This window comes from Ambystoma mexicanum, chromosome 6q, assembly GCF_040938575.1.
Source record: "Ambystoma mexicanum isolate Mex_15411 chromosome 6q, UKY_AmexF1_1, whole genome shotgun sequence".
Lineage (NCBI taxonomy): Eukaryota > Metazoa > Chordata > Amphibia > Caudata > Ambystomatidae > Ambystoma > Ambystoma mexicanum.
In genome coordinates, this window is record NC_090937.1 from 93,985,026 (window position 1) to 94,002,372 (window position 17,347).

The 17,347-nt window shown below is 44.0% G+C and overlaps 1 protein-coding gene across 2 annotated transcripts in view; it reads left to right on the plus strand.

Moving 5' to 3' along the window:
• LOC138515803 (broad substrate specificity ATP-binding cassette transporter ABCG2-like) overlaps window positions 1–17,347 on the plus strand; it is a 570,220-nt gene that overhangs the window by 461,327 nt on the left and 91,546 nt on the right. For both annotated transcript variants that reach the window (XM_069630538.1, XM_069630539.1), the window contains exons 13-14: window positions 1,619–1,773; window positions 11,636–11,725. In XM_069630538.1, the coding sequence (XP_069486639.1) occupies window positions 1,619–1,773; window positions 11,636–11,725 (245 nt within the window). The remainder of the gene's footprint in view (window positions 1–1,618; window positions 1,774–11,635; window positions 11,726–17,347) is intronic.

The window sequence follows — 17,347 nt, forward strand, 5'->3', positions numbered from 1 at the left end:
AACATAAACAAAGGACTAGACGAAAAATCGTAATGTAAGAATCATGCTAAGCGGGTACCATGTTGGAGGGAAACAAAAGTCTCCACTGTTTATAGAGAGACCCGTAAAAGGCTTTTGAGAAAACATTTGAGAAAAACTTCTCGTAAAAAACTGGAGTCACCATTAATATGTGTTCAAGAAAACCACTGTATTAAACTTACATAAATGCCAGCATTGTACCAATACAGATAAATTACCACAAGGAGTAACCTAATATATTGCAATACACGATACACATATTTCTTGCGATCATTGATCGATATCAATAATGTGTAAATCTTCTTACACTAATATTTCATGTATACACAATGTCATATAGTTTTTCATCATTTATATACAGGTCATTACATCTTCAATATAACTTATAAAAAGGAATGCACAACAATAATGGTATAATATCATTCATTGGGGAATCAAAAGGGTACAGAGTATCAGCCTCTCCAACTCAAATCATGTTAGCTTTATGCCACAAACTCATAATTGAAATTACATAAGAAAAATGACATGCAATGATGAGTAAATACTGAATATCACCTTCTCATACTCAGACAAGATTAACTTTGTGCCAACCAATGCTTTCATTTAACCCAAAAATGTGGCTCTGTAATCTGAAAATCATTCTTTGTTCAAAATTGAACAACTTGCGCTCAGTCTCAGCATTGTTATTACCATGTAGCTTCTTCAATATTAAACAGGTAAAGTCAGTATGTCCATGTTGCTTTTCCATAAAATGCTTTATCAGCGGCGCTGTGACAATTTTGTTCTTAATGTAGCTTCTGTGTTCCACCATGCGGACACAACATTTTGTGTTAGTCTTACCTATATAGTTCAAACCATAAGGACATGTTACCATATAGACCACATTTTGTGTGTTACAATTAGTCAGTTCAGTAAGTTCCCAAACTAAATCCGGCAAAATTTGGATGGATCTAATCTCCTTTGTTTGTGCACACACACTACATTGACTGCAGGGAAGATGACCCTTTACTTCGGGCAATCCCCACATCCTGGTTTGCCGCACAGGTTTAGTTTGAATCTCTGTTACGTCATTCCTCACCAACATATTGCGCAAGCTCGGGTTTTTCTTAAAGGCCACCAAAGGAGGTAAGACATTTTTTCCTTTGTACACTTTCTTCCAAGTTTTCTTAATGATCAACTTGATTTTATAAGACAAATTGGAATATGTGTTAACAAATGCAGTTCCAATCTCTTTAGTGTCTTTAGTGCTTTTTTCTAATAGAGCTGCCCGATTGTTGTTATAAGCTCTTTTAGAGGCATCCTTAATCACCTTGGGTGCATATCTTTTAGCTAACAATTTTTGGCTAAGTACATTGGCATTGTTGCCAAAGTCCTCTTTTAAACTGCTGTTCCTTTTGAGCCTCAAAAATTCTCCAAATGGTAAATTTTTGTTAAACTGCTGCTGTACCAAGAGAAAAAAATAAAGCATTTGAATCACATTTCAAAGATCAATATTTGTAAAAAGAAATAACTGATTTTAATACTGTTAAGAATATGCTACATTAGTCACTTTCTACCATAGGATACTATGAATGACATTAAAATCTAATTTTTCCCATAGGTTTCAAGCTAGCCGCAGGAGCTTTCTTCATCTTTATGCTTACACTTACCATGGTCTCGATCACAGCTGCTGCAATGGGACTTGCCATCGCCACTGGACAGGATGTGGTAGCCGTAGCAAACCTTCTGATCACCATCTGCTTTGTGATCATGCTTGTGAGTTGTTGCCAAACTGATCTTGATGCATTTACTTTGCTTCTACCTTTCTCAAAATGTTTCATGAGCCACCAACAGGATTCTATCCTGCAGCTGCCGGTATCCCTCTGGTATTTCTCTACACTGTTATCTATTGATATTTATTACTTTCCGTTATTGTCTACAACAGAATTGCTGGACAGGGGGTCTACGGAAAGTGGTGCATAGGATGTTCCTTGTTGTTTGGTAACAAACAACTAGGGCATAGGGATGATGGTTCTCTGTAACAATCCTCAATAAAGCAAATAACTGCTCCTTTAGAAAAAAAATTAACATTTATTTTATGATTTACCCATCCGACCCTCCCCTTGTACCAGGAAACACCTTAAGGTGATGCATATCGCAGAGGAGTGTTATGCAAGTCATTCCATTGATATTGATATTGATATTTTATTTCTGTTGCGCTCGTACACAAGTGTTTCAGAGCGTGACAAGGCAAGGGAGGGGAACAGGGGAGAACAAAACAGCGATCTTACTAGGCCCAGTGACATTGAGAAAGCGAATGTGCATGGAAGAGGGGGAGGGGAAAAGTGCATGGAAGGGGTAGAAGTGGAAAGTGCGAAGCAGAGGAGAAACAGATAAATAATAATAAATAAATAAATAATAAAGATAACTAACAGTGGTAGTGCACCCAGCAATTTGCAAGTACTATGTTTAAGGTAGCAGACAGGGGAGGTCTGATAAGTGCAGGAAGAAAAAATGGGGGGTGGGCTGTATGGGTACAGATACAGACCCCAGTGCAAGGGGTGGCCGGACGCAGTGCGGGAGGGAGAGAGGGAGCGAAGGCAGAAGAAAAGGGGAAGGTCTTGAGGTGCTTCCGTAACCAGAGATGGTTCTCCGCAAGTTTCAGAGTGGCAGGGAGGCTGTACCAGAGGGAGGCCACAGCCGAAGACAGAGATCTACCCCAAGCTCATTTCTTTGAAAAACAACTGACCCTGAGGGAGTTAGAGGCAGAGGAGCGACGTGTTCGAGAGGAGCGGTATTTGCGAGGGATAGCTGAAGGTATTTTGGACCCAGGCCCCAGAAAGCCTTTTGGACAATGCAGAAGGTTTTGAATTTAATCCTTGCATCCACTGGGAGCCAATGGAGAGATCTGAGAGCTGGAGAGATACAATCCCAGGGCTTGAGGCAAGGACAAGTCTCGCAGTCCTGTTCTGGATGAGTTGCAGAGGGTGGAGAGTAGAGGCGAGTAGATTTAGAAAGAAGCTGTTACAATAGTCCAACCTAGAGAGAACCAGAGCTTGGGATACCATGAGCTTCTGGGGGAAGGAGCGGAAAGGCAGAGTACCTCTGAGGAGGTGCAGTAGGAAGTTTGACTTTTTAGAGACCTCAGAGATGTGGGCGGAGAAGGAAAGGGTGGAGTCAAAGATGACCCTGAGGTTCTTAGCCTCACTGGTGGGGGTAGGAGGAGGGCCAAGGGAAGCTGGTCAGAGAGTGAGGAGAAAGGATGGTGAAGGTTTGCCGATGAGGAGGATCTCCTTCTTGCTGGCATTCAGACAAAGATCATTGGCGGCACACCAATCTTGAATGGTAGTTAGGCAATCAGAGATGAGAGAGGGAGAGCAGGTGGTCGAGGGCATCCTGAAAATGAGTTGTCGTCAGCGTAGCACTGAAAATTTGAGCAGAAAATGGCAATGCATTGGGCGAGAGTTGCCATGTATTGGTTGAAAAGTCAGGGCGAGAGGTTAGACCCCTGGTGAACACCACAGGTAGAGAGGTAGATAGATGATAGGAAGGACCCAATATGTACTCCTTCTGATCCCTCTTCAAACACCTGCACTACTATTTGAAAATGCTCCCTTTTTATGCCATGCTAGCCTCACCTCTTGGGTTGTGTCACAACAGACCTGAAACACCTGTGACTCCTTGGGTCTCCCAACCCTGGATTGGTGCATCTAAATTCAGCCTCACCTTCAGATGTGAGCATTTTAAAACTGCTGTGCTGTGTGGTGACACAGTTCAAGGCTAATTTTAAGACCAGCCATCATTTTGAAATCCATAATTGCCAGAAACTGATATCTGAGGAATGTCATGGGAACCGTGAGTTACTGTAAGTTCAGCGACAAGTAAGAAAGAGAAACCGGGAAAAAGTCCAGGCAAGGCAAACCCCCAGGAACCATTCTGACACATGCGTGCCGGTGCTTCCGTGCCCCCACTCCCATACGACTCTATCGGACTTTATGGAATGGGGACTTATATATTACTGGCACCTGACTTCCTGGACCACCAGATTTGGAATCTCCCGGTGGCACCGGGAAGTCAGGACCAGTGACATTTTACGAGTCCAGCGAAAACCCACCTGTAGCACCGGCTGGGTTAGCACCAGACTCATAATGAGGCCCAAAGTTTCTCAGGATACTTTAGGTACTTATATAAATTGCTTTAGTAGGATAACACATCTACGGACCCTGCAAAGGGCTCCCTAAAAGCACACAAGCTTTAAAGTCTGGGCAAGTGGTGTGGGTGAACACCCAAACACCTGGTATTGCACTCCAGTCACACTGGAGCGACTATTCAGCTTGACGTAACTTCCACCTTGAGCCCCACAGTTGAAGAAAATGCAGTTGGATTCTTTCCTGTGCAGCAGCGATGGACCAAGTCTCCTGCATCCTTGGTGTGATGACGAAAGGAGGGACTCTGAATGGGATGTCACAGCAGCAGTCGCGAGAAAGGACCCTCAGCAAGTGTTTCTTCAGTCCCCCACATAGGTGTGTGATTTTTGCCCCTTTTTTTATCAGCTCGTACAGTGCACGGCTACCGCTCGGTCGATCTTACTCGATTCTGCCGTCCTGCACCCTGGTGGGGGGACTTTGATGAGTTGGATCGTGTCTCTGGAGGTTCAACTGGATCAATCCAAAGATCTGGGAGGATTTGTTCATGCAACGACGTTGCACTACAAATGGGTCGGAGGTTCCCTGGTATTTGTGGTTTGCAGCCCTGGAAGGTCACAGCAGCTCGGGGGGATGGCTCTATCTGCAGTTTGTATCAGGGAGGGTTGTTTCCCACTAGCCAAAGGGAAGGAGTCGTCCTCTTAGACGCTCCTCTGTTGATTAGAACATGGGGTCAGGACAGCAGTGGTCGCTTCACGGTTACTGCATGGGTCCGCAGGTATATCTGGTCATTCTTCCGCTTCAGATATTCTGTTCCAGTGGTCGACTTGCCTTCTGTCTCAGGAACCTCAACTTTTATTCAGATTTCCCATTCACTCCTCTGCAAACTCTCCCTGCAGTTTACAGAATTGGGCGGGTGGATGTAGAATCAGGACAGCCAGCCTGCCCCCAGTGGGAACTGGTTCCAATCAGGCACTCTGGCAGGCAAAGGAAAGCAAAGTGTTGAACTCCTCCCTTGCTTCCTGCCTTCACAGACACACTGGAGCCTAGGCTGGGACACAAAGGGTTCCCGCCAAAGGCAAAACTCACATTCTGACCGCTCCCTCCCAAAATGGTAGAAGAAGGGCTAACAAAGGATAACCACACAACTAATAGCGAAAAAGAAAGATACCATCATGTTAGAACACAGGTGACCCTTTGGTGCATAACCGAGACTTTGAATACAGTCTGCGGTAGAAAATAACGCTAAAGTTGGTAGAACACATCCACTGCCAACAACCTTAACTTTAGGGTTGTCACTGTTACCAAAAAGTGAGAGGAGCAGAGAGAACAGGGATACTATGTATATCCTCATCACCCCACATAAGGTGGTGTGTGCTAATATCTCAGAAGTTAAAGATTTAGTTTATGTTTATGTTTTATGTTTATTACATTTCTATTGTGCAACCATAAACCCATGGGTGTGAGGGCGCAGACAAAACAAGAAAGGTCAAGCAAAATTAGTAGATCCGGAAGCAGACGGAGAGATTAAGGATCATATACGACTACTTGAAAAGAAAGTTTTTTAGGTCTTTCTTGAAATTGCTTAGGGCTACAGAGAGTCTCAACTGCAATGGTAGGGTGTTCCGGATAGCTGGTGACACAAAGGCGAAGGCACCCCATTGGGCTTTTTTGGTTTTAACTTTGGACTGATGGAGCAGGTTCTGATTGTTGGAGCGAAGATTTCTGCAATTAGGTTTTATTCCTATATATCTTTGAAGGTAGGTGGGCATAGTGCTCTTGAGACATTTAAAGGTAATAACCATGAGTCTGAAGGTGATGCGCGCATCCACGGGCAACCAGTGCAACGCGCGGCGTGCCTCAGACACGTGTGTTCTATGGGCCAGACCAGCGATAACTCTGACCGCTCCGTTATGCACCACCTGAAGGCGACTAATGGTTTTTTTGCTAGCACCTGCTAAGAAGCTGAAACAATAATCCAGTTTAGATCCTATGATGGCACGAGCAATGGATTCTGCGTTAGGTTGAGAGATAAATGATCGCATATGGGATAACAGTTTAATATAGTAGGTGGCCGAGGACACCGTACTAGCCACTTAGGAAGGATGCAAAGTGTCCCGCTTCCCTTAAGAACAGTAGTTCTTAGGGGAAATGAAAAAACGTAAAAAGGAGAACCAAAAGGGTCCCCAGCAACACTGCACAGCGGGTGCAGTGTACTGCAAGAGTGTAACATAGATGCCTTTAAGAGATATGGAGGAAAGCAGACTCCATAAAAAAAACAAGTAAAATATAAAGAACCATAAAGCAGTGAGAATGAATGAGGGGGAAAAGGCTCCCCTCATTCAGGAGAACAAGAAAAAGGTCTAGAAGTCAAACAAAGTGCTGGGGGTCTCACTAGGAGAGGGGATTAAGCATACAACTGATACACCTTGCTAACAACCATCAACCAACAAAGGGGCAGGGCATGGTAGTGGTTAAGGAAAGCCAGCCGTTTACATGAAATGCCCCTTCACTACACCCCCTTCATCCTGGTTTTTTACCCTGCAGGTTTTCCTAAATCTAAAAGCCTTTTATATGAAGATTATGTTATGAATTCCTAGGTTGTCCTGTTTTCTTCTTATCAAGAGCAGACACTGCATCACCTCTACATATCACGCCTTGGATGGGTACGGTTAGTAACTTTGCTACACCTTCTGCTATACTGGCTTACCGTGTGGCATGGCATCACTCAAGCCACCCGCCTCCCAGGGCTGCAGTTGGAGTAGCTGTCAAATATACAAAATTAGAATGAACCTGTGAGACTTCCATCATAAAAGTTAAGAAGTTATTACATCATAACGGCTGATTACAAGGGTCGTGCTCATGCACAGGCCGTTTCCCTATGCTTGCTCGCACAGGGAGAAGAAACAGAGTTTTAGTATGGAAAAGCGGTTGGCAGCACATGCAGAAGCACTATAGAGAAACCATCTCATGCCATGGAGCTAGATACCCAGAAGACCACATGTGCCTGACTTTAAAATGGCAGTGGAGCCCTTTAAGCCCTTGACTGCTTCTGCACAATACCTCATGAACCATAATTATCAACAGGCGATTACTAAATGATCACAATTGGGAACCCTCATTAAATTAGCAAGACACCAGCCTGAGAAAGCTTGGAAAGCGGGAATAACATAACAAAGACATAGAGACACAAGGGAAATGGGGACAACTTACTAGTAGTAATATTTGATTATCCACACAATTATCAACCCTATAAAAGAATACAGAGCTCATCTATTGGTGTCAGATACTAGGATATATGCTTGCAAGCAGGGGGTTAGGAGAATATAATCTCAAGAGGAGAGCGTACCCTAGGAGGCCGCAGAGGCATAGGAGATGCAACTAACACCTTTTGAGGGCTGTATCTCAGACACTGGCAAAGACCAGATGCAGAGGAGAGAAAGCCAAATGCCTGCTGTGAACTCTACCCCAGATACTAAGAGACTAAAGTAGTCATTCGCCCAGGGGCTGGTGAGTTTCAGTGGCACAGCTTGACAAACTCTAAGCAAATTGGAAGAAATACTTGCCAGTAGGAGTGTGTCTAATGGTATTGCTACTGTTCTGCCAAGTATTGGAATGCAACCCTAAGATGGAGGGTGCCAATACATATCCATGCCTGACATATACCGTGAAACAAGGAGGGAGAAGTACTTGCCTGTAGGTGAAGTCCAGAAGTGAGCTGGGTGCTGTATTGCTGAGTTTGTGAAATCAAAATGTAAGCTAGGAGCACAGTATCCCTTAATCTGTGAAGCAAATAAGGGCAGTTCATAGCTGGGACTGCACATTTGAGTTAACAAGCATTCTGTGCGCTAGAACTGAGACTGCCTGCTAGGTAAATAATCTTGGGATGAGTTCAGTATTTCCATAGTTGGGTGTATGAGTCACATTGAGTTGATTCATCCTGACACTATTAGTACAAGTATCTTCATTGTTTGTGGCATAAATCCCCTAGCCCATTAGAAATTATTGCAACCCATCCTATCATACGTAATTAAGAAGTGTTGAACTAGTCACAATTTTGTTCTGTAAAATTATGCAGAAAGAGAGCTTTCAAATCATGTTCTGTAAATCCTGGCTTTGTAAGCATATCATTTGAATTCATGTACAGTTTATAACTGCATGTCAACAAGAGCCAGTATGCATGACATGTATCAGAGTAATAACTTCAAGAAAAAATATGCAACTTCATCAGCTGCCAGTAACCGCTCTGAATGCAGCTGAACTGTGGATGGACAGAATGGCAGGTTTCCCCATGGGGCAATGGTGATCAGCCTTGCCCCTCAGTCACACCCAGTCTACACCACTGGTGGGGTCACGTTTTTTTCGTACATGCCGCTTTTGATGCACATGCTATTCATGGCATCCTTTTGCTGTTGCTGGTTGTAAGGCATTTACTCAAGATTTTTTGGCCATGATTGCCTCAGCTCTCTGCTGGAGACCCCCAACATTGCACTGCAGGGGCAAAATCTACAACGCCCCAGACTCATCCACCTTCCCTCCTCCATTCATCTGGGAGTGTGTGGCAGATGCCCGCAACACCTCTACCCAACCCGCCCACCTGAGCAGCCCTAACACCCCCTCTGTCTGCTCCCTACAACCCAGACCTGTCACCCCTTACTCCTTACCTCAACCAAGAACTGCTCACTGCACTCCGCCGCGATCACTTCAGCCTCGTTATTCACGTCATGGACCAACACCTCACATTTCCCGTTTGGGAAAATAGTCCTTGTGGCAACACAAATGCAGAAAGGTGGCGCACTGCCACTAATTGCTGGTACAGTAGCAAAATGGGATACAATGGAAGTGTAAACCATAACAGTCCAGAATAAAACCAAAAGCACAAGAAAAAAAAACAGATGACAAGACAGTCATGGGTACATCTTCATCCATCCCAGGTGCATAATCTAATTTCTAGGTTGTCAGATTGCCATCTCCACCAGCGCAATTATCTCTAGACCCATTCCAGAGGCAACCCCCTTGATCTAATCTTTTCTGACTCTCTGTGACGCTCTGCCCTTCACCTGCCATCTGGTCTGAGCATTTACAGCACCTACTTCGTGTTGTCTTGGCCACATGTAGCCAGGCACCATCTAAAGTATATGTCAGCCATTGTCAGTGGGCCAATATCCCTCTGGGGTGACTTGCTGATGCCTTGAAACTCAGTGTCCAAACAGTTCTCACAGGGAATCAGGTTGATGCATGTGGAGCACTAATATCAGCTTTGGCCTCCACTGCTGACCTTTTGGAACCTCTGAAGAAAGGAGTATGAGAGCCATGAAGCCGAAGTGTCGTCAGGAGGAGCGCAAATGGCATGTCTCATGCGAGACACCAGCCAAAGCCAAGTATAAACAAATCCCATCTCTGTATAAATTGACTGTCAAATCCGCAAAATCTCTGCACTACGCGGAACGTATAACGACTGCATCCTGTGCATCTCGGGAGTTGTTTAGGGTGACGAAGGAGCTCTCTGCCCCCAGCCCTGCCCGATTTGATGCCTCTCAATCGTAAGCTACCTGCAATGCAATTATTTTATTTTATCCTTCAGAACAAATGAATAAGATTAGGACACAGATTGGGTCGACTGAACTGGGATAGTCGAATTCAATCTCCAAACCCTCCTTAGCGGTACCTTCTCTTGTTTTGAGTCTGTGTCTGATGCGATGGGACTTGAGCCCATGTGCAAGCTTAAATTATCATCCCCATCTGACCCTAGGCCACTGCACCTGCTTCAGTCCCTGCCTCTGGCCGATGTTGCACTTATTACTGCTGCGCTCCACCGGTCCTTTAAGAATGGGGTAATTGCTGTCCCTGTGAAACATGCTATTGTTACAACATTGTTGAAGAAGCTGTCACTGGACTTTTTGTCCCTTGCCAGCTACCGCCCAATCTCTCTTCTTCTGGCCATTATGAAGCTGATGAAAGCAATTGTCACCCCGCAGCTTTCAAAGTTTCTGGAGAAAAACAGGCAGTTGCATCCTTTCCATTTGGGATTTAGGCCTCTTATGAGGACAGAATCGGTCATGGTTTCAGTCCTGGATCATCTGGCCTTGCTCCAGGACTGCTGGAAGGTTGGAGTCTTGATTCTCCTTGACCTCTCGGTGGCGTTCGATACTATTGACCATCATAGTCTTTTGCAACACTTGGAGCAAGCAGGACTGACATGCCCAGTAATGGCCTGGTTTTCCTCATTCTTGAGGGACAGTATGCAGATGGTGTCCCTTTCAGGTTTTCCTGCACCTCTCATGCCAATTTTGTGCGGTGTGCTGCAGGGTTTTTCCTCATCACCCCTACTTTTTCATTTATATCTACGCCCCCTTAATTGCGCCGTCTGGCGTATGTTTACACATACGATACACAACTCATTTTTAAATTGAATGCTCTAGCATCAGATCCCCCTGCCAAATTAAAATCTTGCCTAACTGAGATTGCCCGTTGGATGTCCCAAAATTGGTTAAAGCTAAATGGTGAAAAGACTGAGATAGTGATAGCTGGCCCTCTTGATGCCCACTCCTTTTGGCACTCTGAATTCTAGCCTGACCCAGTGGGATCCTTTTCCACCACTTGTCCCTCTGTTAAGAGCTTGGGGGGAGTTAAACTCCTTCCATCTGGATCAGAGAAGATCAGATCACGGCTGTTTGTAGTTCAGGTTTTTGCAAATCGAGACTTCTCAGATAAGTGGATAAGTGCTACTGTCTGTGCCTCCGCAGTTCTGCACGAAGGTGGTCACTGACTAGATTTTAGGATGTGCTGGATTATTGCAACATCATTTACCTGGGTGAACCCGAATATCTGGTCCATTGACTTCAAATCCTACAAAATGCTGCTGCACGACTGGCTTTGAATGTCCCGAGCCGTTCCTCTGCCTTCACTGCTGTTGGCCAAACTGCACTGGCTCCTTGTCAAAAGCAGGATAAAGTCCAAGGTACTTTGTATAACACATTGTGCATTTTTCCACACAGGGTCCTCTTTCTTTCAATCTCAATTGATTTGCTATCTCCCTACATGCTCCCTGCGGTCATATTCTGCCAATCTCCTGGAAGTGACTCACTTTTTTAAAGCCCGTCTGGAGAGTGCTCCTACTAAGTATTAGCCCTGACACTATTAAACTTCCTCCCAGGTTTCTTGAGAGAGATCCCTTGTGCTTTTGCAAAGCACTCAAGACATTTTTGTTCTGAGAGCGGGAGAGGAGGGTATTCTTGTTGCTTCTTTGTCGTTTTTTCCCTATTGATTGGCCAGCGGCCTTTGCTTGAGCTCAATAGATTACATTACATATCCATTAACTCCGTTTTACTAATTCAAGATAAAACTTGATAAATGAAACCTTTTTCTGATTTTACGTTGAGCTTCATGTACTCTAACTTACTATTTAATACTGCCTTAAAAGTATTTGATTTGTTTATGTCAAACAAAGGAAAATGCAATTGCTGAACTTTTCTTTTTCTTCTTCATGTCAGATTTTCTCAGGGCTTCTGGTGAATTTACCAACTATTATGGATTGGCTAAACTGGTTGAAATACTTCAGCATTCCTAGATATGGCCTGACAGTAAGTGATGCATTTTGCACTACATGATGTTTAAGCTGTTACTTAAATTGGTCACAATTATCAAATGAAGTGCAGTTAATTTGAAGGCTGTTTCTCTGTGCACTATACATTTCTTTCGCAGAAGGGGGTGTTCCATCAAAATTATATTTAGTATCAATGCAAGCGTAAATTGTGTGTGGAATGTAATCAGTGCTATTCTGGACATTCCGGCATATATTGTGGGTACAGCTTCATAAAAATGATTTACAGAGATAATAAGAGCATATATGTTGGGCACAACTCTGTGAAAGTGAGTTATAGTGACAATACTGCCCTATATTGTGGCCACAGCTTCATGAAAGTGATTTATAATAGCACTCACATACATTGTGGTTCCAACTTCATGGCAGTGATTTACATCAAGAAGGTTGACATATATTTTGGTTGCAGCATCATGGAAGTGATATGATGGAAATGCTAAATATAGTGTGCATGCTTCAGCAAAGCGATTTGCACTGTCATATATATGGAAATGCTGGCATATATTGTCGGAACAGCTTTATGAATGGGATTTACACTGGAAATGCTGATATATTGTTGGATCTGCATCATGAAAGTAATATCCAGTGTTGATGCTAGATAAGTTGTGTGAGCAACAACAAAGGGATTTACAGCTTATATTGTGGGCACAGCTTCATGAAATTGATTTACAATGGCAATTCTTGCATATATTGTAGAAACAGGCATCATGAAAATTTTGTAAAATACTCCTGTGTGCTGTTGGTGATGTCATATATTGGATTTTCTTCATCTATGACATTGGAGAACAAAATACAAATTATATGGCTTTTTGCCCAGTTTTGCTCAGATTTTGTGCCATAAAATTCAACTTTGCAACACATTATTTAAAAAAAAAATCTCTGGAGAATAACTCCCTGAATACCCCACATTACTATGGGCTCCATGGGTACACTCCGTTTCTCACATTATTTTGTTGAAGATATAATCTCCAAGGGGTGGCTGCCTAAACAGAATCCCTGTTATGCAGAATTCTGAAATGTTGAACTCGGAGTTCGAGGGAGTTCGAGGGAGTTCGAGGGATAAGTAATAAGACAATGGTGTCAAGCGACACCCTTGTGTCGTCCCCATCTGCAGATGGAAGCCTGCAGATATCATTCAATTTTATGACAACCTGTGCTCTTGCATTAGAGTATATTCTGCTTATGATATTCATTGAGGATTCTGGAGAAAAAAATGTACTAAGACATTTTTGCAGAATTTTCCATTGATCACTATCGAATGATTTCGCACCATCCAGGTTTACGGCATAGCCCCAGTGGATTCAGTAGGTTCCTAAAGTCCAAGAGGCCTTCTCTCCTCTTTATAAATGCTAACTACGATGTACTAACTTGGGCATTAACCTAGTGATTCTATTAGCCAATGGTTTTACTTGGATTACAATTAAGTAGATACCACTTTTAGAGATAATCATGACCAGTTACTTGTCCATTTAGGGTGATTTTCCCATCTCAAAAAGATCTCATTGTATTCTAAACACAGATATAGCACTATTTTGGATAGCCTTTTTACATAGTACTCTGCAGAGAAACTGTCGCTCCTGGGGATTTCTTAGCTTTTGATCCTCAATCGCTCTCCTTGCCTCTTGTTCTGTAATCTGCCTTTCTAAAATACAAGCTTCCTCCATTGATCGTCTTTCTGTCTCTACCTCCTCGTGAAAGTCACTTATTAACTCCATTTGTCTCTCTCTCATTGTCTTTATGTAATGTCTTCTACATTTCCCTAACATTCTCGGAAATGCCCGAATTCCATGTCCACTTTTTATCAGGATTATTTCTAGGCCCATGGCCAATCTTGAGTCTTCAATCTTTCTTAGCCTCTGTGCAAGCAGTTTATTTGCTTTTTGACAGTGCTCCCAATATTACTGGCTGCTTCTGGATAGCATGTGTTCTTCCCATTTCGTCAAACACTCATCAATATTTCTCTGGATCTCATAAACTCCCGAAGAGCCATTCTATTCCCAGATTATCTAAAATTATATTATTTTACATGCACCATTTCCATAGTTCCTTTTCCCTGATGTCCCCGCCAATAGGCACTCCATTCTTCAGAAGGCCTTAAGTGCATCCCATGCCAAACTCTGTGCAGTCACTGAGTTAACATTTTCTTCTGATAAATGCTGGATGTCTATTCCCCGACCATCCACCATGTTCATCTGACATAAGGATTCTGTTAAGCCCCCAGTATCATGGTTTAAGCCTTGTGTTTAGGGAGACCTCTATTGAGATCATGGCATTGTCAAAGATATTCCATTGTGCATTGGCCACGATGGTTATAAATGTTTTTTCTCAAATAGTTCAAGCAAGCACTTGAGACACATGTATATGTTCTAGTCCTAGGATGAGTGGATCGCTACAAGTCCATCAGGTCAAACTGCCTCACCAGAGGCCTGTATTCTTTACTGTACCATTCTAGCATGTGACCGTTACTTGCAGACCTATCTATCTGTGGCTTAATCGGGATGTTGAAGTCTCCCGCTAATATCATATTTTGTGTTTCCATGGACTCAGTGCCTGTTGCCAAATGTCCTAAGAAGGCATTGTGAATGGTATTGGGGGGAGGGGCTAAATATTCTTATGGACTATTATTCCCCTTCTGTCACCAAATCAAGAGTGACCCTTTTTTATCACCATACAGCTCTTGCTCTATTAATATATATTAGCCTTTTCTTTGACATTACAAAGATTGCATACCCTATTAAAGCATCCCATTTATCTTAACCAGATTAAGACTTTCCTTCTCTGTTTGCTGGTTGCCGTGGCACCACTGTAGTTCACCTTAGTGGACCTGCATACTTCACTGATCAGTTTAGAGCTGCTCTATATCTTGCCATACACTCTCCACTATAGGGAGTAGGCCTTTCCTGTTTATAACAACTTATATAAGACCTGACACTTCCGCCCTTCTCTTATAACCCCTATTGTGCATTTTCTTCAGATTGTGTATTCATTCAATTTGAGACCTGGATGGAAGCCACCTTACCGCAGTGATCAGTCAGGCTCTGAGCTCAAATTAATTTTCAGCTCAACCCCTACCGACTAACTCCTGGCTGACCGCTTACCCCATCCTATATATTTAGAGTAAGTTCCGCCTGCACTACTGGAATATAGTCATTGAGCCTCCACTTCCAAGTTTACAAGCCCACCCATCACTCTTTGTGTTACTGTTGAGCATATCTGCCCAGGGCCCATTTGTAAACCTTCACCTCCTGCTTCACGTCATGACATCCATCAATTTTCCGCCACTACATGCTACCTTGTTGCTTCCAACATTTGGGTTGTAAACCGGTCATACACTTGAACATATCGCTACATTTTGACAGCCCAATTTAATTCTCTGGCGGATCCTATAGATGTATATGGGCACACAAGAGTGATTTTACCCAAGCACGTGAATAGTCAATGCCTAAAAGTCAGTGGGCCTCACTACAACTCAGGCGGTAAGGGGTTTACGGCGCAGTAAACAGCGCCGACCCTTACCGCCTGAGTACGAGGTCCCTTAGCGCCATGGCGGATTTAACACCTGCTTTTAGCAGGTGTTAAAATCCATGGCGCTAAGGGACCATGGAGTTAATTACGCCACCGTAATTTACGGTGGCATAATTAACGCCTTCCCCACTCCCACTATCCCCTATGGGGCAAAAATGGGAATGGGGAAGGGTAAATGGGGATTGGGGACTTACCGCCTCGCCAAACTCGGAATGGGGCGGTAAGTCCGCCAACCACCATGGCGTAAACATAGTTTACGCCATGGTGGTAAAGTCACGGCCCAGGCGGTAACTTACCGCCTGGGCCGTAATGAGGCCCAGTGTCTCAAACACCCCTTGAAAGAGTTCATGTTGGGGTTCACCTCCTCTTGATGGCTTACACTGGTTGGGTTTCACCCCATTGCCTACGTGTTGCCCCACATATTGTATCTTTGGTAAAATGTTCCACTGCCTGTCGGATTTACTCTTCATTGTCCGGCTTATCAGCAGCACAGGTTAAAATGATCCAACTTGATCAGGCTCACCACCAGCAGGATTTAAGTCCTTCGACGTTGAGCAGCCCAACTCAAAGGTTTTATCACTGCAAATATGGCGATGCCTGTCAGACTGTACAATACAGTTGGCGGAACTGATGGGCCAACACCAGGTCATATAATCGCTGGTCACTAACATGACTCTGCTTGTACAGAACTCCACCCTTCTGTACATGCATCTTACATTCACTCAGCAAGGCAGCATGGCCATGGTTCCCTGTGTCACATCTGGGCAAATCTGCTCCACTGGACTTGCCTTGGAGGAACAGGATAAAACCGGGATCTGCTACCCAGGATAGACAGAGCTCATCTCTCTTCAGACATGGCAGCATAATTTCGTTCAGATGCATGATCTTGAAGAACACTGCTGCCACACAACCCCCGCTGGTAGACCTAAGATACACTCCTTTCTTTCTCTTGTTCCTGGTAACTGGCCGATAGCCCCGACACCTCTGGTAGACAGATCCTTCCATGTGAATCATCTGGCTGAGCATGAGGTGTCCTGGAGATGGCATCAGTGTTGGTGCACCCTGTCTGTACTGTAAGTTTAAATTATAGCAGACAGTGTGCTAACTAAAACGCATACATCAGGGGATTATTTTCTGCCCTCAATAATAAGGTGGCACTGTAGAAGTAATCCTGGAAATGGTCTGTGATGGCCCACATTGACGCCAGGAACTCCAACTTTTGGACTGGATAGTTTTGTTTTTTCACATTCAGGCCTGATCTGGCTTAAGCGATGGTTCTCAATCCACTGTTGAAATCTTGATACAGGAACAGCTCCCATTACCTCCAAACTCATGGCCACATGATGGATGTATGACTGGTGAGGATACGTGCATGTCAGAACTGGTGGTGTCATGATCACCTCATGGGTTAAGGGGCTGGCACTAGTTATGCAGGCTAGCAAGGTTTTGTTGTGCAGATATGCGGAGACTCTAGTCCATCTATGGTTACTAGCATGGCGTGCCAGGCACTCTTCACACTCCTCAATATCAGATTCACTGTGGGTCCCCACAGAGATCTAATGGTTGAATGGTTTCCTTAAAATGGCCACCTTGCGTGTCACAGACTGAATAGCACTAGGGAACTAGTAGTTGGGCATGGAGGACTATATAAGCCCCGCCCGTGTCGTATCTCGTGCTTTGCGTTAGTTCCACCGACAGCGGTGCAACGCTTATCGACGCTCTGCTCACAGACCTGTAAAAACAAGAGAAGTCATGTTATGAACTTATTGAGTTACAGACCAATGATTCAAGATACCTGCCAAGAATTTCTGCAGTAGCTGTCTTCCAGCGGGTGGAGCTTTCCTCTGAGGACCATGCGGCAGACCCGCTACATTCTTCTTCAGCCGCCGCTTCACAGCTGAACCTCCGACCTCCGTTTAACCTGTAAAACAAGGTATTCAAGTTACAGAAGACATTTAACATTAGTTTGCGTGTGAAAGCAAAACTACGTGCTTACTTACTGCAAACTCCTACAAACCTTTCCAAGCACTTGGCGACGCAGCGAGAATCTGCAGCTTGGTCACGAAGCCACGTATCA